Source organism: Parus major, chromosome 1 (genome assembly GCF_001522545.3).
Source record: "Parus major isolate Abel chromosome 1, Parus_major1.1, whole genome shotgun sequence".
Lineage (NCBI taxonomy): Eukaryota > Metazoa > Chordata > Aves > Passeriformes > Paridae > Parus > Parus major.
In genome coordinates this window covers 101243246-101269046 of record NC_031768.1, presented here as the reverse complement: position 1 = coordinate 101269046, position 25801 = coordinate 101243246, and the positions used below count along the sequence as shown (strand labels likewise).

Here is a 25801-nt window from a genome sequence, read left to right as displayed (position 1 = left end):
TATTCTGAAGATTTACCGACATGGTGAAAAGCATGGGTTTGGAATCTCATTCACTGTGAATGTGGAACAGTAAGAATAACAGTTTTTCCTGTTAAAAGCTGAGGAATTGTTGCAGAAGCACTAGAATTCTCTCAGTAGTTTGCATTTGTAAATCAATAGGGTGAACAGATGTTTGCCAAAGTCAGGGATGGTTAGAGGAATTAAAATGCCTTCGTGACAATTTAGTCTTTGGGAGCCTGGGATGAACTCACGGTTGGTATAGATTTGATACTTATTTTCTACCTTTGTGTAGCAAAAGAAAATTAACATATATCTGAAACGAAGTATTTGTGCTTCTGATGATACTCTTTGTTACCCTGAAACAACTTCAGCTGTCCTCCTTGTTCTACAATGGAAGTAAGAACAGTGCTGGTGTTAATGGGTGATATTCCCTATTATGTTAACAAAAGCAAGAACCACATAATGTACACTGGCTGACTGCAGAGGGTGAGGATGAAAGACCACGTGGCCCTGTCAGCAACAGGGAGAACTCTGTTGCCACTTTGAATGAGTTGAGGAACTCCTAAAAATACTCAGTTTTCAAAATATTATGGTTGTGGGTGATTTGCTGATATGGAAATATACCATTAGTAAAAGCCCACTTGGAATGTGTGTACATACTGTGAATGTAATACTAAGAATTGCTTTATATTGAGTAAATCCTCAGTTTGGGGTCCTGAATTGTGTGGAGTGCCTCACCACTGCAGACTGAATGTGATGAGAAGAACTTACCTTGGCTAAACCTAGGCTTAGGGCACCAGTAAGGAAACAGCTGTATCTTCTCTTGAGGGTTTCCAGAGCCTCTGGAGCCAAACACTGTGCTGCTGCTGCTGCTGCTGCTGTGCTGTTTTAAGCTAAACCCTCTTGACATCTTGGTGAATTCTAGGAGCTGTGACCATGTTCCTGAGCTTGTGGACAGGAAAGGGGGGAGCTGGGGGGAAGGTTACTTGCTTATAGCTCACTAAAAAGTCGGTCTCTTGCTAGAAGGTGATTGTTGACAGCTAGAAGGAGAAGGACTAAGCTCCAGCGCAGATCTCTGACCTTTTCACTTGTCTTGGATTGAAAGTACTAAGTAATTCTTGGTGGCTTTCTGTTTTGAAGGCAGTGCTTGAGATGATCTCAAGGCTTATGTGAATGGAGTCTTCCCTACTTGGACTTTTCAGCTCTGTGGTATATTTTCAGGTCTTCTTTTTACTATTTTCTTACTTTTGCTGTGCCATGCTCAAGGAATCCTGTCAAAGTTATTGTGGCTGGTGAGTATGGCTGCTGCTGCTTTCAGCAGCAGAACAGGGTTGTAAATAGAAGAATGTGAAGGGAGTTCTGAACGTGGGAATAGGAAGGTAGGTGTTGGTTGCCTTGGAAGACCTTAGCTAGTACATGGAATAAGAGCAGAGTATTAAGATAATTAGTGATGTCAGCTGTATTTGGTACTGCTTGCAGTGGTACCGTTTCTTTCAATCTCCCAGCACAACAAGTGAAATGAAGCCTAATTGTGTAAAACATCTTATGTTTAAAGGTTTCTTGCCCTGAGTATGAAAACAAATGCAACTTTCAAAAAGCATATTCTTTCAGAAGAGGAAGAAACATCCATAGAAGAGGCTTTGTTGCAGCTTGGGGCAACTTTTGCCAATGTGGGTTGTAAGTACTTCTTAATATTTGCAAGTAAATCTCTGTGGAGAACTGGAGGAGAAATAAACTGTTGTGTTGCTGCTCTGTGGTGTTTGGATTGTGGGCAGCTTGTGTAGAGTTTGTGCTCTACATTTAGTACTCTGGTCAAATTCCCTCTCAGGAGTCAGCAGCCCTGTTTATAATCCTTGGATATTGCATCAAGTGAAATAAAATACATGTTATTTCTGCTTTCACTGCACACCGTGACCTAGCTAGTCTTAAATAAAAGTTGACAGCCATTGTTTCTCTGTCTGCGTATGGAAGTAAGGCTTCTTTGTACTCCCCACACAAGGCATCATTAGTGTTCAGTGGATTTTTCTGTAGTAGAGCACTAGGTTCAGTAGCCAAATAAAAATTTTTGCTTTCCATTGTTGCAGTGTGTGTGACATCTTTCATAGTATAACTCATTACATCTCAATAAAGCAACAAGCAGGAGGTGGGAAAGCATAATATTGCATTCTCTTTTGTGATGATGGTTTATCAGGATGCTCTAGCTGATGACTGTCAAAAGCAAGATGATGTTTAAATCTTCCAGATTATTCATTTAAAAGACAAATTAAAAGAACCCCCAAAAGTAAGTCACTGTTTGAAGGATTTATGTGTTCTAAATAGCACAAATACAGTGGAGCTGTTTAAGACAAAAAATGCTCACTTTTTAAGTATATGGTTCCAACATGATTAAAAACCTGGAGGATTTCTTACCCTCCTTAGCAGAAGGCTAATGTTTTGGGCATTTTTTGTGCTTAATGATCTGTGGTGATTTTATTCTACTTACTAGTAAGGAAACAGCACTTCATCTTCATTATGTCATCTTATTTGGATCAGTTCTCTTGGATCTGGATATAATAGTTAACAATGGGTAATCTCATTTATCTTCATCATTTGAAGATCTGAAAGTTGCTTCCAAATTCATCTTAAATTTTCTTTCATGGAAATCTGTTAAATACAATTAATATGAATTTGAAATATAGTCTGTAAGGATTGAGTTAAGTTTGAATGCAGTACTTCTCATGAGCCTTCAAATCAAATGTATGTGAGCATGTCTATGCTGCTATCACTGTTGTCAAGACAGAGAGCAGCTGCTGTTAGTGGGTGGACCTGGAAGAGGACTCTGAGGCCTTAGTATAGTTGAAAAAACCAGAAACTAATACTTTGAATTTTTGGCTTCTGGTTCACCTCTTCAGTCAATCACTTTCTCTATCTTTGTCTGAATGAGAAATGTTTGTGTAAGATTCTGGCAATCACAGTAACAGCATTTCTTCCCATAGAAGAACAAGAGTTGTCAAGTATAGTTTTTTTGTGTTTCAATGTTTTACATGTGGTACCTACTTCTGTATTATTAGTATTATTTTATATTTATATTAATTATTTTATATTTATATTATTTCTATTATTATACATATATATTATGTATTATTATTACTGTAAGAATACCATGCTGGAAGAAAGTTCTTGGATTTACAAATTCTAGTTTCTTTATCTCCCAGACCTGACTGTTGGAGTATTCCATAGCACTCCATAATATCAGAAATCCAGAACTCATTGTGGGTGTATACCTTCTAAATGGGAAAGAGTGAGAACATATACAGGGTACTCTGCTTCTATTTGGTTAGCATTCCAAATATTGAAATCAGTAAAGCTTTTGCTATAGACCTTCTGTGGAAGAATTGAGATGAAGGCTATGTCTTTAATTTAAAGAGAGCAGTTGCTGTAAGATACCAGAGGTAGGGTTTGAAAATTTAAATTTTGGATAATAAATATTAGAAAAACTAGTGTATTTCTGTAGGGTGCCCTTCATGTATTGGAAAGAGTAGCTAGAATATTTTTTTCATCTTGTCCCATATTGCTTCCTGCATATTAGTTGCTTTTTTTCCTGTTATTTTCTTGAATCTCTTGAATAGTGGATTTTGGAAAGTCATAGACTTAACTATCTTTTTGATTGTTGTGTCATTAGAAATTGATTTTATTTGAGGCTGACTGAATTCCTTCACATCCAGTTTTGGGTGGTTAAGCTTTTTAAGTTGAAGAGTTGCCTTCTACAGAATAACTTGTTTGTGTGGTCAAACCTCTAACTCCTTTGGCTTGTTATTTCCAGTAAGGTTGATACTCCTGGCTTATATAATGTTTTTGTTTGTTGATCATGATTGTGCAGAGGGCTGTGTATCTAATGTATCTGGTGTGTGATCCCTGCTGGTGGGAGAATGGACGCTGGGGCCCGTCATGTGTTATTGTTGCCCAGCCTCCTGAACAAAGCTGCTGGGTTGTTTCTGTGAGGGTTTCACTGTGTCTTCATTTGCTTGGTTTTTTTTTTTCCTTACTTCTACTTCTTGCTCGTAGGTCCTGGTTTTGAGCATTAGCACAGGTCATGTACAGTAGCATTTAATCAGTAAAAGATTGCAGAATGCAAACTGTAGATGTGCCCAACTGAGAGAATGAAAAAATATTTTTATTCTTCCCCAAACTCAGGAATCCTCTTCCTTTTCCTGCTAAGCACTTCTGAAGGTCATTTTCTTTATTACTTAATATTTTATATATTATTTTATATATGCAATAATGGTGATCTTGTCTTTGGTCTGGTGAATTAAATAAATAAGCTCGCTCTCTCTGCTAGAGCCAGAAAGCAGAGAGATGGAGAAATGGCTTCACCTTGGAGACCATGGGAGTGGGGCATAGCATCAGAGGTTGAAGGCCATACTTTTCTTTTGAATGTGCTACTTGATTGTTATGAAAAAAAACCTCATGAACATGGAGTAGCTGCTCAAAAACCAGCAGCTGGGTGCACAGTGATATGGAAATGTGATATAGCTTGTGTCTAGTGGGACAGTGAAGTTATGGTGGGGTGTTTTTCTTGGTTTTTTTTTGGTAACAGATACTTCAAGTACTCTAAAAACAGATACAGGGCAGGATCTGTTTCAGCATGGGGTGTCTAGTAAAGCTGTATTAATTCCCTCATCACAGTTCTGTTGTGGAGAGATAAAATGAATAGATTTTTATAGAGGAAGTATTGAAGCACTGGACCTTCAACTCAAAATTAATCAAGTCTGTCAACCATCTATTTGACTCCGGCTGTTGTGTATGTATATATATCTGTCCCACTTTTGTATATGCCTTGAAAGTAATCCAGGTAATGTGTTACATTGTTTAATCCTGCTGTTGACACATTACTTCCTTCTGGCTTGCTTACAGCAGTGTTTTTGTGTGCCATTAAAAGGCTTGTGTAATTAGAGATATGTTGGTATCTTGGGTAGCATAAATATTTCAGGAAGGATCTTCTGGGCATGTTCTTCCTTGCGGCAGTCAGCAAGTCCTCCTCATGCCAAACACTTGGTGGCTGAAGTCAGCAAATGCCAGAAATAGTTTGTTAATTCATCTTCACCTTGTTTGTGGAATGAAATTGGGAAATTCCTTGCTTTTTTTTTTAAAAATAATAATAATAATAATAATTCTAGTAATCTAACTAGTCAGACAGCTTGCAGAGCAGGTTGAGTCACAGACTCAACACTTGAGCAAAGAATAGCTCTACATCAAAAGAAGGCGAGTGGGATCTTTGGCATACACATGGAGTGCAGTCATAGTGCAAAATAGCTGAAACACCTCATGTTAAAACTGGTGAATTACATCAGACTTCCCACATGGCTTTGTTCAGATGTTTGTGGTTCAGACCAGTGGCAGCAGAGGATGATTCCATTCTGCATCATTTGGAGAGCATAAGTAATGCAGTCTGTGGAAGAGTTGCTTTAGCAGTGTAGGTGATGCCTCTGTATCAAGGGCAGCTAAAGAACTGTGTGCAAGTAATAATGAGAATAAAATAACCATCTCAGAACTTCATTTGAAATCCAGTTGATGCAGGGTGGAGGTCCTGTTTCACAAAGAAAATTACAGCTCTTCTGGCTGTGGTGAATTTCGCTTGGGTAGAGAAGGCTTTGTTCAGATTGGAACACAGGAAAAATCCTCTGAGCAGGTTGGTTTCAGCTTCCATTCTTTCTTGGAGAAGCTTACAAATTCATTGTATAGTTGCTGCACTGGAGTAATAATAAGTCTGTAGATTTAGAGTAATTAGTTCAGTCATCTAGTATTGTCTTTCTACAGTAGGAAAATGATGTAAGCCCACAGGATTTTCCAAATCTGAAAAATGTGGTATCTCTTTTTCAAGGAAGTTTGTTTCAGGAAAACTCATGTGCCTTGTTTAATTTAACTCGCTGTGTTTAATTACTGTCTTGTCAAAATACAGGATGTTAGCACTGTGTAATAAATCAGTCACACAAGAGTCATGCTTAGAAGCGTAACTCCAGTGTTGTGATTTTTGTACTGTTTTTTAAAATTGTTGTTATTATTAGTATTTATTTATTTAGAAAGTTTAAAGTCCAATTACTTAAACAGATGCCTTTGAAATCATACTGTCATCTGTACTGTAAGCAAATTTTGCTGATTTGCCCAAAGGGATCTAAAAAGATAAAGAGTGTGAAAGAGGTAATTTAAATACTTTATTTTCTTCCTTTTTCCCTCCTTCAAAATACTTCTAAACATCCTTCTAGAACTGTGGCACATGGAAGACAAGGAGGTGATTCAAGACAGCAGCATGGCTTCACAAGGTTCAGACAAGTCCTGCCTGACCAACCCAGTGGCCTTCTGTGATGTAATGACTACATCAGTGGACAAGGGAAAGGTTACAGATGTCATTTATCTGGACTTCTGTAAAGCCTTTCACTCAGTCCCCCACAACATCCTTCTCTCTAAATAGGAGAGATTTATTTGATCATTGGACTGCTAGGTGGATAAGAAAGAGAACAGTCACATCCAGAGAGTGGTGGTCAATGGCTGAGAGTCCCAGTGAACATCAGTGACTAGTGGTGTCCCTTGGGGGTCTGTATTGGGATGGGTTCATTAATTAATTAATCATTCATTAATGGTATAGAGTGATTGAGTGCACTCTCAGCAAATCTGTCGATAACACTAAGTTGAGTGGTGCTCCTCACTTGAAGGATGGAATGTCATCCAGAGGGTCCTGGACAAGCTTGAGAAGTGATGCAGGGGAATCTTATTAGGTTTAACCAAGTGGAAGATGCTGCATCTGAGTCAGGGAAACCCCTCATATCAATCTAGGCTGGAGGATGAACAGGTCCAGAGGAGCCCTATAAGAAAGATTTGGGGGTGCTGGTAGATGAGAGGCTAGACATGCCCTGGCTGTGTGCTCAGGGAGCCCAGGAACCCCCCGTGTGTTGGGCTGCATCCAAAGCCCCGTGGGCAGCAGGGCAGGGAGGGGATTCTGCCCCTCTGCCCCTCTCTGCTCAGACCCCACCTGCAGGGCTGCATCCAGCCCTGGGCTCCCAGCACAGCAAGGACAGGGAGCTGCTGGAGCCGGGCCAGAGGAGGGGCACAAAAGTGATCACAGGTATGAGACACTTCTGTGAAAACAGTCTGAGAGAATTTCAGCCTAGATTGTTCAGCCTAGAGGAGAAGGCTTCAGGCTGCACTTATTGCACCCTTTCTGTACCTGAAGGGAGCTGACAAAAAAGGTGGAGAGAGACTATTTACAAGGACCGGGCAAGGGGGAACAGCTTCACACTGACAGAAAATAGGTTTAGATCAGGTATTAGGCAAAAATCCTTCCCTATGCAGGGTGAGAGGCACTGGCACAGGTTGCCCAGAGAAGCTGTGGCTGCCTCTTCCCTAGAAGTGTTCAAGACCAAGTTGGATGCGGCTCTAAGCAACCTGGTCTAGTGGAAGGTGTCCCTGTTCATGGCAGGGGATTGGAATGAGATAATTTTAAAGGTCTTTTTCAACACAAGCCTTTCTAAGATAAATTGGATATGACTCTGCGAGAGGCTGAGTAACAGCAATTATTTTGGGATGGAGACAAAATATAAGCGTCCCTGAAAAGGATTGCTGTCCTCTTACAAATGATCCTTTTGCTGCCCAGTTTTAGCAGGAAAAGTTGAAAAACAAGTAGCATAAAAAAGGAATGAGGATACTATGCAGAAGAATTCTTCTTCCATGGGATGCTTAAGCATGGTGGTGGAAATGTGATGAATGAAATGTGAAGCTATCTTACAGTTATCAGCTACTTCAAATTAAAAACAAGTCAATAAATTACTGAGCATTGACATTTGAGGGATAAAGTTAATTTGAGAAACTGATGTTGCTCAAATGTTATATTCTTTATCAAGTTCACTGAACTAGGATTGTTCTTCAATTTTTGACCAAACAATTAGAATTTAAATTTGTTTCATATCATCAAGTTTGGTTCTGCGTTGTGGAAGATAAGAAAAGGCTTGTAGAATAAGGACCTTTTTCATCATTGTTAAATCCTGTTTACTTCATTCTTGCTAAACAGAAAGCACTCTGGGAAAGGTTCAGCAAACAGTGAGGTAAAAATCAGGTTATATAACCAAAGGACAAATTTTATAACTAGTGTGTAGTCACCTCGTGTGTGGGGCACTAACTGGTTGAGGAGACACATGGACACTGGGTGACCAAAAAGGTTGTTGTGATGCCTTAAGAAGGCTGACCTAAAACAGAGGCTAGGCAGAGTTAAGAATAAAGCAGGTATTTATTGAAAGGCCTTAAAGGATACACCTTGGGCAGAACAAGAGCCTGGCCAGGGCTACACCCAAGATGGACCCAAAAATGGTCACAAAATGGACCACTGGTCACGAGGTCTCACATTTTTATGAGTTATGGTCCATCTGCATATCAGGGTTAATTGTCCAATCACTGCTTCGGGTTTTGAAGTTTCATTGTTCTTGTTTTCTCTCTTCAGTCCACCGTTGTTCATGCTTTTGGGCCTGAAACTTGTAACGATTGTCCTTGGTATCAAGCTAGAAAAGGAATTGTTTTTTCCACCTACTCTGTGAAGAGAGCTCACTAACATGAAGCTCAAAACTACACACCTAGGGAAAAATATGAAAGCTAAAACTTAAGGCACCAGTTGGGTAAAAGGATGTGTGAACAGTGACACCTGCAGTGGCAGGCAGCCAATGCATGCTTATTTTGCTTAAGTTTAGAGCATAAAAAAGGCTGTTTTTTTACAGTACATTATTTCTCTTTATGACTGCTAACAGGGAGTCTGTGTGTCTTTATTCCTCATTGCTGAAATGGCAGCCTGAACAGGGGCATGTCACAGGCAGTGAAGTATGTGGACTGCACTGGTAGCAACCTTGATGCTTACCTCCACTGAACCACAGGAGTTGGTTGACCAGAAATTTGACAATGGAACCCAAACTGCATGCCAGTCACCTACCACCTGAGCAGTGGGGGAATTATGGGAGGAAAAATGTCCCTGGAACAAAGGCAGAGCCTAAATCTTATACAGTGGCTCCTACATCGGCAAAATATAGAAATTTTTGATGCTTCCTTGCTGGACTGGGTGTCCATGCATATCAAAGATTTCCCTTCTACAGTGACTTTTCAATTGGAGGCCTGGCAGAGAGTGGGATAGAAACTTTGTGATATTGCCAGGAATGGCTCTGCTGATGCTTGCAAGCGCCTCACCACATGGGGGACTGTGGTGACCTACAGCTGGCCTGGAGGCCTCACAGTTATAAATAATCCCAACTTTATAACTGACATGTGATGGATTATATAATTACCTTGCTTATATAACTGGACCAGTAAGGCCCATTGGAGAGCAAGCCCAGGCCGTTGGGGATTCAGGCTGCTGTTGGCTGGCTGGCCGGTGGCAACTAGCTTGAGCAGTGAGGATTATTAACCATGTGTGCCTTCCAATCTGTGTTAGGAGACGAGGTCTCAATAAAGTGGGCTGTTGCTGCATGGCCTTTGGGTGTATTTGTTGCTGTCCTGCCTCTGACATATCGCTGCGACAGGGGACTATTATGGCAACTCTTAAAGAAACCTGCATGTAGTTCTGCCATTTGGTGACTTCAGAAACTGACTTCCCTGAACCCTTGGACCTGCCTGCACCCACTTCCAACACACCAGACCATTCTGAGGTCATCCCATGCCCTACGGTGCTGCTTGACCGTGATGAAAATCCTTACCCAGTCAGTCCTCTTGACCCTGGACCCTTAGACCCCCAAAGAAGAGGCAGATTTGTACCCATCCACGGAACAATGATGCTGTGGCGCAGTGCTGGTGGAAATGTGAAGACGCGATGAAAGAGGGTGACTTGATGGTTGTTACTGCTTGTCCTGTTATTACATACCAAATTAACTTCGTACTTACAAAGACTTAAATTATAAAATTATCAAAGAACTGAGGACAGTGGTAAAAGAAAGTGGTGTATCTTCTATCATGTTTTAAGTTACTTGGAGTCTGTAAGTACTGCCTATGTTCTTCACCTAGTGATTGGAGAAGCATAATGAATCTTACCCATGACACAATTTTCAGTTTGGCTTACCGATTACTGTGAGCTATGTACACTCAGGTGGGAGCACTGTGAGGCAGAGATCCACCTACTGTCACTCAGTTAACAGGAGAAGGCTTGCATGTAACCTCTGCAGCACAGATGGGCTACCTTTGCAACATGTAAGACATAATCACCTGCTTAGCTTTTCAGGCTCTACACCGACTCCTGGGGGCAGGCATCGACACTCATATGTCTTTAGCTAAGATTTTACAGGGTCCAGCAGAATCATTTGTACAGTTTTTTGGCAAGTTGATAATAATGACACATGAGCTATTTTGTTGTGGCAACTTGCTTTTGAATATGCAAATGAAAACTTTAAGAAAGCATTACTCATTGTTCCCAATCTGCATGTTTGTTATATAACAGACATGGTTAGGGCCTGACAAAATGTGGATTTTATCCCTCACCACACTAGTTTTCTCAGTGGCTTTAGCCATGCACCTCCAGGTTTCAGTGTCAGGAGCAGAAGGTTGTTTTAGAAATTATTCATCTGACCACTTTAGGAAGGATTGTCCTGGAAAGGTGGCAGGATGAAACTGGCTACTAGGGATTGTCCTCTATGTGGAAAAGGAAAACTTTGGGCCTACTGAATGTCCTTCTCACTACAGTGCAAAAGGGGAAGCCATACAGTTGGGAAACTTCCAGCAGCAGGTGGTGGGCTTGCACATCCTGCAGAATCACAAAAATGTGAAGCAGAACACTTGGCAAGCAAGCTGGAGCCCACAGCCACAGGCAGCGCAGGACTGTATTTGGCTGCCAAAGAGTCAGTAATCCTCACGACCTTCTTGGTACATTTAGTTCCTACAGGAGTGTGGGGTCCACTTGGAAGTGATATGCATGCCTTGTTAATTGGATTTTCTTCCACCACTAAGCTGGGGCTTTTTATGTTACCTGATGTTATTGACTCTGATTATGAAGCTGAAATACAAATTATGCTGTGGCCCCCTCATGCCACCTTTGCTTTATACCTGCAGGTCAGCGTTTAGCACAGCTTGTTCCCTTTTCCAACAAAACCCCTGGTGTAAGGGTAAATGTGACATGGCTTTGACTTTTTCATGACTTTGACAGCATAGGCCAGCCACAGATTTTTTGGACAAGTTCTATCACAATGGCTCAGCCAACCCTGGTATGCAGCATAGATGGCAGAAAATTTAAAGGGCTTGTTGATACCAGAGCTGATGTCTCCATCGCAGAAATCAGTGAATAGCCCAGTGACTGTCCCATGATTAACCCCACCTTGACCCTAACTGGGGTGGGAGGAATGTAACCCCCTAAACAGAGCACTTACCTCTGCTTGTTCTTGGCCCTGATGGGCAAACTGCCTGGATCACACCATTTATTGCTGCCATACCATGTACATTATGGGGAAGGAATATTTTAGGACAATTTGGAGATTCCATATGGATAGATCAAAGGATCTTTTTCATAGGGTCTGTTGATCATCTGTTCTGAACTCTGTTCAGCAAACTGATGTCACTCAAATTCCCGAATCTGTTGTTTGAAATATACTCATGTATCTGTTGACACTTACTCTCATTTATTGATGGCAACTGCCCACACTAGAGAGAAGGCTCATAATGTCACTCTGCCCTGGCTCACCTGCTTTGCCACTTTAGGCCTTCTGGACACTATTAAAACATACAATGGGCCTGCCTACACTTCTGAATGGACTTGACAATTCTTACAACACTGGGCTGTCTCCCACTACACAGGTATTTTCTGCTCTCCCACTGGGCAGGCTGTTGTTGAACTTGCCCCAGGACATTGAAAACTATGCCTGAAAAACAAAAGAAGGGGGAGTCAGGATGGTTACATGACAGGTTAGCAAAAACCTTGTATGTTCTCAGTTTTTTAAATTGAGATGAAGTTTGCCAAACAGCATGTGAAAGACAATATTCTTTTGATACAAAGGCTCATCCCAGACCTCTGGTGATGGTAAAGGACCTGTTAACAGGGCAGTACAAAGGACCCTTATATCTACTCACATGAGGCAGAGGTTGTGCTTGTGTCTTCACAGGTCACCTTTTGAAATGGTTTCTTTCCCGGTGTGTGTAGCCATTTGTTATGCCATCCTGAATGGCAAAGGCACTGTGAATGACTTACCCCCTAAGACTGATGGAAGCTTATGATGCTATGCAAACTGATACCATATGCATATTGTTCATGACACAGACATATGTTGGTGTTTTTGAAGAGCTGTTACAGGGTTACTCCCCCTCTTCCTGGCTGAGTCATTTAACATCTGAAAATGTTTCAGGATCTGTTAAGGTTTTTCTAATCTTGTATATTATTTGTATTAAGTGTAAGTTTTCTTTTCAAAAATGGGGTGTTCCAAATAATTATATTTGACAGGATGTTTTTTGTCTTGTTGGCATATAACTAAAGTACCAAGAGAAGCATGTGCTACAAATGGGATTGGTAGGTGATGCCCTTCCATCACTTGAGAATCACAACAAGCATATTTTTCTTCCTACTGTTCAGTAAATTAGGCTGGACTTACGTGGAACGGAGAACATGCTTTCATTGTGAAGTGAAACTGATCACCCCGTAATAAGTAGAAGTAAATTTGATTACTTAGAAATGGGCAAACAGAAAATCCTAAAACCATCAGCAACGTTAAGCAGCTTACTCGGTAGCTACAACAACGTGATGAAGGTGATTTTTGGGGTTTATTTTCTTGGCTAGACAGCCTTGACTTCGAGGTATGGTTTAAATATTTAATAGTATATGGCATAGTTGTCTTTGGTGTGGTTTTTTATTGATTAAACAAAGAAGGGGGAGATGTGGGTGAGAAGGAAAGCCTAGTAGAGTAAGGGCCTTTCTCACTGTTGTTAAATCCTGTTCACTTTATTCACTCTTGCTCAGCACAGAGCACTCTGGGAAAAGTTCAACTAACAGTGAGGTAAAAACCAGGTTATATAAGCAGAGGACAAATTGTATAGCTAGCATGTGGTCACCTTGTGCATGGGGCACTGATTGGTTGGGGAGACACATGGACACTGGGTGACCAAAAAGGTGGTTGGGTAAAAGAACCCAGTGAACAGTGACACCTGCAATGGCAGGCAGCCAATGCATGCTTGTTTTGCTTCAGCTTAGAGCATAAAAAGGCCTGTTTTTTGGCAATAAACATTTTCTCTTTATGACTGCTAAAAGGGAGTCTGTGTGTCTTTATTCCTCATTGCTACACTGCATATAGTAATTTTCCTTTCCATACCCTTCCCAGGTACACGTGCAATGGAATAGGTTTAAAATATAATCTACACCACCAAAAAAAAAGGGGCTTTAACAAAAACACAAACTAGAAGTTAGGGCCTTTTCTAATGTTTGCTCTCACCTTGTAGTTTTAGTTTTGCAGCAGTGAGTTTCATGGGTATGATAGGACCCCAGAAGTTATTACAGGGATTGGAGTAGTTCTGTGGTCTGCTGCATTGCTGTGAATTGTGCTCTTATTTTCTTCTACTTAGTGCATTTATTTAAAGTAAGTGATAGTGGCTTTGAGTGTTGGAATAGAAAATACAGTGCTGGAATTGGATGGTTTACAGTGATTTATTTCAGTGCAAAACCTTGATTTGTCCTGAAATCAGTCTTATGTTTGTTTTGGGGTTGTGACAGCCCTGCAGATGATGAAATTTAAATGCAGTATTATTATAATTTCTGTACATGTAGACATACCAAAAGAAACCATAACCCTTGTCATATTTATTGGTATCATTAAATACTTATTTTGTCAAACTTGCACACTTGCTGAATTTAATCTTTTTTTCTGTCCTATTTTTCCAAATGAATAAAAGATAATTAGTTCTGACCGGATTTGTCTTTTTCTTGTTTACCTTACTGCTATTAGTCAGCATACATAGCCAGGTAAATGATCAAAGACTGTTTCAAAATCTAAATTAATAGATTGGGAGCAAGATTAGTGGTTTTTTGTTTTGTTTTGTTTTGTTTTTTTACTTTTATCTTCTTAATGCACTTTTTATTCAGCTTGTAAAATCTTGATGTTATTCTACTCCCTCTACCTCCCCATCCCCTATATTAATGTTTAATTGGTTCTTCATTAGATTTAATGCTTCCTGAAAATTATTCCAGTCTTGGGTAATTTTGGTCAATCTGCTTGTTGCAATTTTTCTTCCTGCCAAAATGGCAGTTTTTATAAAAAAAAATGACTAAACTTTGTGGAGGCACCTGCAGGCTGGGGTTACCTGTTAGCTGTGAGGGTTTTCAGTTATATTGATAGTTAACTTCAAGGTATGTAAATTTCGGTATGGACTCTGAAGTTAACTCCAGAGAACACCTGGTTGGTTGAAGGTTGTCCCTGCTCCTCACATTATCCTCCTGCCCTCAGTGGTGCACATCATCATCCATAGCAAATTGCTGGTGCTCCTGGTCTGGTTGTGACCTTGGTGACATAGAGGCTAGAATGCAGTGCAGTATTTCAGCTGGAAGGGAGCCACAGTGGTTGTCCAGTCCAGCTGCCTGACCAAGTTACAGCCTGTTACCAAGGGCATTGCCTGGTTGCTGTTGACATTCTTGGGGTATTGTGAACCTCTCCAGGAAGCCTGTTCCACTCTATGACTATCCTCCTTGTGAAAAAATGCTTCCTGATGTCCAGTCTGAGCCTGGAACAGGATTGAACCATTCCCAAGCATACCATCATTGGATCCCACAGAGAGGAGGTCATCACTTCCCTCTCCACTTCCCTCCTCAGCAAGCTGTAGGGAGCAAGGAGGTTACCCCTCAGCCTCCTTCCACCCAGCTAGATAAGCCCAGAGTCCTCAGGTTTTCTTTGCAGGATGTCATTTTTTTAAAGCCCTTTCATCAGCTTTATTGCTCTGCTCTGGATGCATTCAAGCACCTTCACATCTTCTTCAATTAAGACACTCAAATTGGAGATTGTGAGAGTGTGGCTTTTAAGGGGTTTTTTTTGGAAGCAGACATGTTGCTGGTAGTGTTGGTGGTAGGTAAGAAATTCTTGAAACTGCACTTACAGAAGAATGTGTTTTGTTATATTCATGTAGCTGATGCAAACATCTGCCTTCTCTGACTTGATGGGTATTCCCCTGTGATAGTTCCTCACATTTATGACTACATTCAGAGATGTTGATTTTTGTAGTTAAATTTTAATTTTTAGGCACTCTCATAGGGACATGTGTGCAGGATGGTGCTAGACAGGTTCAGCACAGGAGCAAGGCTTCTGCTGCTCTTGTGGTTCACCTCATTGCTTCCTAGTGATTCCAGGGACCGCAGGGAGGGTTTGCTTTTGTGTGTGTTCACACATGCACATGCAGGTCAGCTGTTTATACAGACAGTTTTGCTCAAGTCCTTTGAATATCTCTTATATGCACTTGGTTGTTGGTTCACTTAGGTCTTTGAGGAGAGGAGCACTCATTTCCCTGTGTCTCCAAAAGATAGCCTTGTGAGCTCAGTCCTGGCATATATTTTGGTTTGGTTTTGATACCTGGTTTCAGGGTAAACAAATGCTTGGGGCTGGGTTGGGGTGTTGTTCTACAAGTACTTGGAACATGACTTGAGGGAAGCACTAAAACTAAGATTGTGGAGGTTTCAGTTTGAAACTGAATGGAAACACCAATTTAGCTGTAGTGGTTTAGGTTTGCTAAATTTGAGTTTCCTGGCCAATGGACCTAATAATGTAATGGGTTTAGCGCTGGGTAAAATCACCAGTGCACCTACTTGAATTCTTTACTCATTTCTTGCTGTGAGATATGAATTAGGAGGGCAAAGCAGGGCTCCAAACTTAAAAGGTATGAAGAAAACTTTATTAACAGAACTAAAAGAATAAGAAGAATCAGAATAAATCCTTCAGAACATTTTTCCTCCTCCTGCCCGACTTCTTTTCTTCCCCAGCTGACAACGCAGAGACAAAACATGGGATTTTTCAATCAGTTACTACCTCTGCAATAATATTTCATCAGTTCTCATAGGGAGAAGTTTTCTCTCCCCATGCCATGGAGATTTCTCCACAAGAAACCCTTCTCTTGTGGCTTTTAATTTCCATGAATAGCAGCTGTCTGGGAAAAGATCTGCAATTGTGAAGCTCCTCCCATTTTCACAGCTGAGGTAATGGGCCACGTCAACTTACAGGGTACTATTTTCAGAATGAGCTTTTCAAAAACAAAGGTTCTCTTCATCTGTCTCTGTGATCATCTTTATCTCTGGGAACAGAGATCTTCTTCTTCTTTCCCTGGATGCTTATCAGTGTAGATCGGTGCTGTAGATTGTTTAATTGCATTGTAATGCTGGTGTTTTTTTTCTTGTGAGGGTATGAATGTAAATGAATGAAACCATTGGTTATGAAGAAAACCTGAGTGATACACAAAATTAATTACCAGCTCACATATTTTGGCTGGATATCGCCTTGATGTGACCAGCAGTTAACTCATTCACCTGTTTAAAATGTTATGATAGTATATGTGGTACAAATCACTTAACACTGTGTAAGTTTTACTAATGTTTTAGTCCCCTGGTTTTTTTTGAGTTTTTAATCTTTTAATCTTTGTAAGTGTACATATTTTACAGAAAGTGATTCCCCACCTTTCCCCAAAAATACTGCTGTTCAGTCCCCTTTGTGATCAAACAGCAGTTCAATGGTTCTTAAAATGAGTGGTATTTAATGAGATTTTACATTATCAGGAACTTGCACCATATAGAGATTCCTTGAAGTTAGTTATCTCAGCTAAATTTTAGCTTTTATTTTCGGCTTTTATTTTGGTTTAACTTGGCAGTGTTAGGTTTACAGTTTGACTCAATTTTAAAGTCTCATTTAACCTAAATGAATCTTTGATTCTATTATCTAAATACTTTATTTTGGTATTGGTTTATGATTTTGAGTGAAAAGAAATCTAAAATCTGCCTCAGTGTGACTACAGTGTGCTTTATTAATTTACTAAAGATCTCAGTTGGAGGAGCAGACTGGGAATGTAGAGTTCTCATCCATACATCACCTGTGGAGTGACTCACTTCTGTTTTTACTGAAATTTTGATAAGGTTATGTGGTATGTATAAAAAAAAACTTAACCTGGAGGATGTTTTTCAGATTGTTATAGATGTGGTACATTTGAGTTGCTCTCCGAAGTTTCTGAAGGAGTAAGCATGTGATTGTTTTCTTGATCAAGGCAAGCCAAGACAAGGTGTCATCCCAGTTATTGGAAAATTCTCTAATTACTCAGTGGAACAACAGTGATACTTGATTGTTAATTTGTACAGAATGTACTTGTTGCACAGGAGAAGAGAAATTGAGATAGCAAAGAGAATTCTCAGCCAATTGAGGTGTTCCTGTCTTTTAAAATTTTTTTAATTTTTCTATTTTTTGAGCTGAATTGCAGTAACAAGTTAACATCTTATGAAAATAGGAAAAGATATGTTCTTTCTTTTCTCTTAAAAAGAAACCCAAACAAAACTTTGGGGTAATTTTGGCATTTTCACTTTCAGTGCTAATACAATAGATACTTAGATTTTCATTCCTGCAATGTCTCTTAGTGGGGAGTTTGGGGATTTTTTTGTACTGTAGGCAGATAAAATTCTCTAAATTTTTTTTTTGTGTTTGTTTAAACGAAGAGTGAAACTAATATCCTGGGTTTGCATACCTTGTATGATACCATAATTCTTTTTTTTCAGTTTTTTGTGATTTTTAATAATGTTTTTAATTTTTCTCTTGAGAATCCTTCTCGCTAAGAGAGTAAAAGTTAAAAATAGATATTTAAACCAAAATGAATACTCTGCTGCACCTTGAATATAACTAACTGGCCTTTGGAGCATGAGGGGCAGTGGAGAGCTGTAGCCTTGTCTCTTGAGGTACCTAGCCCAGAGAGAAGGTTTCTCTTTGTGTCATGTTCCTCAGATGTAAAACAGAAGCAAGTCTTTTCAACTTATACTTCCAGGGTTGACTCTTGGTTTGTCTTCAGTGCTGTGGTCCTGTGGGAGAGGTTTAAAGCTGTGCTGAGGGTGCCTCTGATGTCTGGCTCTGTGCCCCAGCAGTGCTTAGTTTGGGTGTCATGGGCAGTGTCATGGTTCAAGAGGAGGAGCACCTGTCTTGAGTGTGGTATTTTAGTGCTTGTTGGGGAGCTGGTGTTCTGTAATTCTTGGTTGTGATCTAAACATTCAGCAGAGCCATTTTGATACCTCCTCAGCTCCTCTGCATTTTAAAGTTCAATCCAAGAAAAGCTTAGGTGGAAGCTGGTTTTAACCCACCATCTTCATAAGACATGATAAAATGGGGCTTGTGTGCTCAACAAGGAGATGAACTACTGAGGGGCTTGAAGAAGAATAAATTGTGAGGTTTATTAGGAAACTCTTGCTAAAAACTTGTTACTGTTTCAATTACTTTTTAGTAAATTCCTCCCCACAGTATAACAGCTGTATCTGGAAAATTAAACTTCTATAATTATGCTCCAACCGTGCTTGTTGTTCTATGTTTAGCCTATGTTGGTAAGAAGACAGTTTGGGGCCACAAAACAGTTTGGTTACAGCTTTAAAATTATACTGTTGTAATCTGGATTTCTATGAAAACCCCATTTTCATTTCTCAGACATCCCTGAAACAAAAATTTTGGTCTTTGCTGTAATGGGTGGATGAGTCTGGAGTTTGTCTCAGGCTTGCTTGACCTGTTGCTGCTTTGGCTGGACTGAAATGTCAGATGTGAGGACTAAAACCTTTCTTCTCCTTCCAGGTGCCTGCTGATGGAAATGCAGGGCTGCTGGCAGAGCCTCAGATTGCCATGTTCTGTGGAAAACTCAACATGCATATGAATGTGCAGAACGGAAAGTGGGAATCGGACCCCTCTGGCACCAAGACCTGTATTGGGACGAAAGAAGGGATTCTTCAGTACTGTCAGGAAGTAAGTGCTGTCTCAGGAATAACTGTAATGGTTGATCTTTCAAAAGCCTAAGTGCAGGCATGTGTTGGAGAGCTCAGTCTGTAGGGAATCTTCTCTTTCTTTTTTGACCCTTTTCCTCCATTGCCTTCTTGTCCCTTCTGAAGAGGTTCTCTCCAGTGCCTGTTACAACAGCTTCAGGAATTGATTGCTGAGGGAGTCACTGGGGCTGTTGGAAAATTTTGTCTGTCTTCTATCCTTGGGGGTTAATTTTTGTATAGTATGTGTGCAGTGGACTTCTTTCTTACAAAGTGTTTTGAAGAAAGCTGAGGCAATTTATTATTTAAAATGTCGTAGGTCTTTTTGGGCTGCTTTGAAAAGATCAGTTTCTGTTCTGCCATGACACTGAAATGCATTTGTGCAGTCCAGAGTTATTTGTCTCTGCTGCACACAGAACCATTCAGAGCTTCTTAATAGAAAACCATCCCCTACAGATGAAGTCACAATGACAGATTTCATATTTGGGAGCAGAAACTTCTTTCCCACTTGCTTATGTCCTTAAAAACATGTGGATCTAATTTTGTTTTGTCTCTCTGATGTGATAGTACAATAACCTTGTACCAGTGTGTGACAATTTGAAAAGAAAATGTGTTATTTCATGCAGTGGAACAAAAGGGCATGGTTTGAATTGCCTGTCCTTACATTTACTATGCTTTTTTTTGGGGGGGGGGGGGGGGGTGAGGGCTATGGCGTATTTCCATAGCAGTAGCTGCTTTGTGTCCTAAATGTCAAACCAGTTCCTGTGAAACTATTTCTTTAGAAAGCAAGAGAATTTGTTTTTCAGATCTTTGCTCTCTTAGCATATTCATTCCTGTCCTTTCACCCACTGATTGCTCTTTCTAGGTTTTGTAGTGTTTTATTCTGTTTTTACTGCATTTGGTGATTTCATTAAGGGTGATATTGTAATGGCAATTGAGATTTCTTCTTCATCAGTAGCTTTGACTCTTTACTAAGAAAATTGCTCTGTGAAACTCATATTTTTGTTTATCACCACCAAAAATATCTAACCTATCCTACTAGTACAGTTTCAAAGATTTTTTCTGGTTTTCTGTTGTCTTCTTTGATTTATCTAAATAAAGTTGATTAATGCATAATGAAATTATTGTGGGTGAGGAAAGGAATAATAAAAGAAGAGCATCAGTAACTAAAAATGCATCAGTGACTAAAGGTAGTAAGTCTATCTGAAGTTACAGAAATAAATATGTGAATTATAGAAGTAAGATTAGAAAGTCTGGGAGTGTTTAAGGCATGAATATGTCAGTAGGTTGGAGGTTCAACCACAAATGCTGCAGGCAGGGAAGGATTCTGGAACAAAGTCTCAGAGTGGAACTGTCAACTGACTGTTGGGTGATTTTGAAATTTGGGGTGGCATTTTAAAAAAAAGCCCTCTCAAAAGTAAAGGGAAGAGGTAAGGAAAAGCAGTCAAAAGGTAATAGACATGGAATGTTAAATGACAAAGATACTAATAAGAAAAATTTTGGCTCCCTAAGAAAAAAATTTGTTTGCCATGCATGGAGACTGGAGAGCTTAACTGGAGGGCAGCTTGGTCTGGCATAGATGTGAGTCCTGGCTGGAGCTGAGGAAGGTCTAATAATAGGTGAATAACCATAATAGGTCACTTTTAACCTGAATTTTTTTGCAAATCTGAAATTTTCTCATAACTGAAACAGAGGAGAGACCTTGTGTTACTTGTTTTTAAAGGTAAATACTTAATTTCAGTGTGTTGAGCCCTATTTTGTTTGCATGACTGCTTAGTAGCATAGTGTTAGATGATTGTCATTATTTTAGTGTCTCCAGTTCCAGGTAAAAGTATGGCTTACAGGGTTATGCCCTGTCATGGGCAAAGTGTGGGCAGGTCTACTCCCTAAAAATGGGGCAAGCATTTTGCAGATTTTATTTGTCTCCATTAATTATGTGGAGCAGTATGCTTTTACCAGCTTGAAGTGAGCAATTCTGCTATGGTGTGTTGAAACACGGGAATCTGGAAAAACCCCACCCATCTTTTCTTGATGCACTTTTGGATTGTTTGCTGGAAGCTGCTGATGTCCTGCAGCCCTGCCATGTCCTTCCCACACACTCCCTTGAGATGCACAATGCAGCTGCTGTAGGCTGCTGATGGAGAAGAGACAAGGTAGTCTGGGGTGTAAGAGCATGTGCCACCTGGTGTTTTGGGATGGGGTGGAATCATGTGAGCCCCAGGCTTTTCAATGCTGTTATAAAGTTTAGAAATGGATAGCAAATATGGGGAAGTTCAGATCTGCTGACAGCGGTTTAAAACAAAAAGCCACATGGAAGCTGATCCAACCCAGCAGCATGGAAAGAAGCTCCCTGTTCTGTATCACCCTTGCCCATGATCCTCCCTGCTTCCCCACACCTCTTTAACCAGGTCTGTGGCATGCTGGGCTTTGGCTTTGGCCAGGGAGTGGCACTGAAGCTTTGCTATTTTTAAGCTTGCCTATGACCCCACAAGAGAAATTAGAGTTGAATAACAGCACCGACTTCTACTGAAGAAATAAATTTGTAGAGAATTGCTAGTAAATGCAACTCAAACTGGTTTCTTAGCTTTGGGGAACTCCTTGTTATTGTGGTTGGTATTCTAAATATGCCTAGTATTTGTCTTGCTTTCTGCTATTTGCCTTGGCTGCAAGACAGTACTTCTATCAGGGAATGGGACAAATTTGCATTTCCCATTAGCAGGAAGCAATAAGCAGCAAGGCTGAGATGTGGAATCTCTTGTGTTGGAATAGTACGCAGGTAAAAATCTCCTTTTTGATTGCTTTTGCCAAATATGGTATTTTCCTTCCTTTATTTTCTCTCTTTTAATGCCGCTTTTATCCCACAAAAGGATTGCTTCTTCCTGTGTGCTTTATTTCTTGCTCTAGGCAGAGACTGAGTGTAAATGCTCTGCTAATCCAGTGGACAGGTACTCTTCCTCCATCTGCCTTCTTGTTCCCTGGCACTGTGGCAGCTTTCTTTCACTCTTGCTGTAGCAGCAGCTCTTTGTACCATTTGCTGAGGAACCGGGCTTTTTTACCCAGCTCCAAACAGAACCTTAATGTGACAGCAAGCAAGGAAAGGTTTGGCTTTTCCACCCTGTACTTCTATTGAGAAATCTGTCCATCTGGTTTTTGTTGCAGATCACTTGTGAGCACTGTTGAAGGAATTGTGATAATGACTGTATTGCAAGGGGAGATGCACTCCTGTGGTAAAACCTGTAGAGTTAGCCCGTGCACCCAGTTCTTCCTCCAGCTTGGGAAAGACCAGAAGGGGACACACCAGAAGGAGCCTTTTGGGTGGAAACCCAACACACAAGTACAATGATCTTGCTCTGCAGCTCCTTGGCTCTAAAATAATACAAAATGAATATATTGGGAAACTTCACTCACTGTTAATTAAAAAATAGTACATCATGTTTTCTCTGTCTCTGGTTTCTTCTTTGAAGATATTTTTTAAAAACCAAAAAATATCATCTCTCCTTTCATCAGAACTTACAAATAGATGTGTTCCTCTGCCTCCTTGTTAGGTCTTCTTTTAAAAGAGCTTCTCTTGACAGTGCAAGTCTAGATGCCCAAGTGGTGGGCAGAGCTAGGAAGTGCATAAACAGAAGGACTTTTATTTCTCCTGCAGACATGTACTGTGTACCTTGAGATTCTCATTGTTTCCTCTTGCAGTCCACCTCAGCTTAGTGAATTTTGAAGTCTTGATGCAGGAAGTAGCAGTAGACGAGCATTGCAAAGCAGAAAGGGAGGAACAGTGAATAAGCAGAACCACCTACATGTTTTAAAGATTAATGTTGCTTGCTTTTGCTTTACTTCTTTTGAGTGGGAGATCAGTGCAGCACAGGAACAATCAGAGTTTGTATTTGGACAGCACATCAAACAGTTTAAATAGGGCACAGCTCAGACAGTAGATTGCTTTTTGAAAGGAAATGGAAGATACTTGAATGCTGCCTTCCAGCTTCCTTGATTTCAGTTTAACACTGAACTCCTAGGAAGTGGTCCTGGAAGCATATCTGAACATTTTCTTGTGTTCAGTGTAAGCTGGTGGCTTTTTGTTTGTTTGTTTGTTTGTTTGTGTTTTTTGGGGATTTTTTTTTTTTAATACCACAAGATGAAACTTTCTTGGGTGGAATGAAATGCTGTTTAGAGAAGTACAACTTATTAGTGGTTTCTTTTAATGTCAGACTAGCTAGCATGCTGCTGTATGGATTGTACATATTACTGAGAAGTAAAACTGCATGGGCCTCATCTGCAAACAGCTGTAAAGTGCAAGTACTGCAGATGCTGGAACAATGTGGCATTGGTGTAAATTTGGATGGTTTACAACTCCGTAAACTCTTAAGATGTTGAGTGATCTTGATGATGCATCAGATCAAGCCACTGGTCACTGAGTCCTACTGCTGACACTGCAGCACCAGCTGTTTCAGAGGAATTTAGGAAAGCCCTGCCATGCTACACAATTACTCCATTACTGCCCTGAGGAAAGTTTCTTCCTTAACAGTCCCTTGTGAGTAGTTAGCTGGTGTCCCAGAGCAGGTGGGTACAGCTGCTCCTGGATTTGCCTTTTGTTGTTTTATGGGGGGAGTTGGGTTGCTCCCACCTACACATTATTGTCGTAAGAAGATGCTTTTGGAGGTCAGTCAGCTCCTGTCTTCCTAACAGTGTTCATAAAAACCAAAGCCTGCCCTTTGTCAAAGTGTGATTTCAAAGTTACATGAATATGCAGAGTATGAAGTTAATTTAGGTGTGCTTCATTCCCTGTAAAAAGGGAAAGAGTGTTCAGCTGGAAGATACTTGTGTATGTTTATTATATTAGCAATTTTGAGCAGCTACTATGTGCAGAATTTTATGTCTAGTAATTAGGATACATTTTACGAGTTCCTTGAAGGACTGAAATTATTTTGCCATCTGTGTTGAACTCACTTCCGAAGTGAATTGTAAAACAGTCACAGCTGGCAAAAAATTATTTTGTCTCAATGCGTGTTTTTTCCCCCCACTTGGAGATCTCTATTTCCATTTTAAGTATGCATGTAACTGTTGGCTTTTTTCTTTTCCCCCAGGAACAAACCACAACTACAATAAAATAAGTTTGGGTCTGGGTATTGTGAGGATGAATTAAACCTGGGAGTTTGGAGATCTAGTGCACTTTGCAGTCAGCAAGTGGCTTGCTTTGCAGTCTTTAGCTAGATGCCTAGAGTAGCTTTCAGTCGTAAAGTGAGTGTTTGCTTTGGAAGGTGTTACACTTGGCTTCTCATGTCTGCTTGGTTTCTTTTGTAAAGTCATTACATGCATCCCTTTCTTTTTAAACATCACTTGGGAGGAATGACCATCCTGTGGTCACTGTGTATTTCTTAAAAAATCCTCCCCAGAAATAACAAAATTATAAATGCATGTTACTACATTCTTAACTGTTACCTCTGTGTTACATGGAGCAGAAAATAGAAGGGTAAATTCCTGTAATAGGTAATTAATTATAACTGTTGACAGAACACTGTTTAAATTTCTGATCTCTAACCATAATGCTTCCAGAAATTATTATCTTGTCACTTTCTCAAATCCCCTGGTTTAGTGCTGTGTATTTAGGTATGTTGCTTGTGGAACCCAAAAGCCACTTTTAGCCAGGCCCAGTACAAGCTGGGGTGTGACCATAATAAAACTTTGACATTAATTCACCCCACAATCCCCAGATGCCACCTTTTTTGTACATTGGCCAAAAGGGTCACTAAATGACTGGACCATCTCTTTTTATGTACTTGCTTGGCTTTCTCTTGTTGCTATGTCTGATAATCCTACTGTGCTTGTTTGTCCTGGAGCCCACTTCAGGCAGCACTCATGGCAGCAGTGCCTTCCCTCCAGTCTTTTGTCTTCCTGCTAAAGAGTTTGTTAAACTGACAGGGATGACAAAGTTTTTAAAAAGAGAAAAATTCTTTGGCCTTTTTTTTCTGAGAATTTGAGATGAAATGACAATGGTCTTACTGCTTTGATAATGGTTTCTTTCCACCTTGTCATTTTTATTGCAATAGAAATTGTTTTTATCTAGGTTGCATTATGTGCCCTTTCTAGTTTCTCAAAGCAAATAGCCATAGTATTGAAGGTGAAAATGAACTTTAAACCTGCACTACTTGAAATTCAGCAGTCTAAAAAGCCGTAAATTTTGCTCTGAGGAAAATGATCCCTTTAACAAAAAGGGAAACATACAGATTTTTGGCAGCACAAAATGACCTTAAAAACAAATGACATTTTCAACAGAAATGAGTGTTGGTATATTCTGAGATGTATGCAGTCATGCTTAAAAGTTTGACTGAATGGTATCTTAGCACTCTTTGCATTGATTACTGAGGTCTTAGGTTTTATTTAGCTATTGGTCGACAGCAAATGTTGAACTAGTTTACTCTTTCTGCCAGTGCTTAAATTTAATTTGCTTGGAAATAGAGGATGACTACTAGTGGTATCTTTTTCCTGCAGTTAGACCTCAGTATTCTCACCTTCTTGAGAAAGAAGGCTGGGATTTTTAGCCCAGACTGTAGTCTACCATTGAAATACATTTCAAATCAAGTGACTAACAAAACTTGGAGCAAATGTTGCAAGATGATTCCTGTCTTTCTGTTGATTAGAAAAAATTGCTCCTCTTTTTTTTCCCTATACTAATTTTTTTTTTGCATGTTTTAAAAATAAATGAAATGAAAAAATGAGGACTTTTTCAAAGAGTGCTTCTGTTTTGAGGCTGAGGGAGGAAAAAGGATGAAAAGGGATGAGGATTGCATAAATAAGTATTTAGGTAAACATGTATTGCAGCATTTAATGAAACTGCAATGCTGCTTTTTCCTGTAGGTTAATTTTGAA

The 25801-nt window shown here is 40.0% G+C and overlaps 1 protein-coding gene across 4 annotated transcripts in view; it reads left to right on the top strand.

Annotated features, from left to right (window-relative positions):
• Positions 1 to 25801, top strand: part of APP (amyloid beta precursor protein) — a 227524-nt gene that overhangs the window by 34351 nt on the left and 167372 nt on the right. For all 4 annotated transcript variants that reach the window (XM_015622098.1, XM_019006115.1, XM_015622088.3 and 1 more), the window contains exon 2: positions 18756 to 18923. In XM_015622098.1, coding sequence (XP_015477584.1) covers positions 18756 to 18923 — 168 coding nt within the window. The remainder of the gene's footprint in view (positions 1 to 18755; positions 18924 to 25801) is intronic.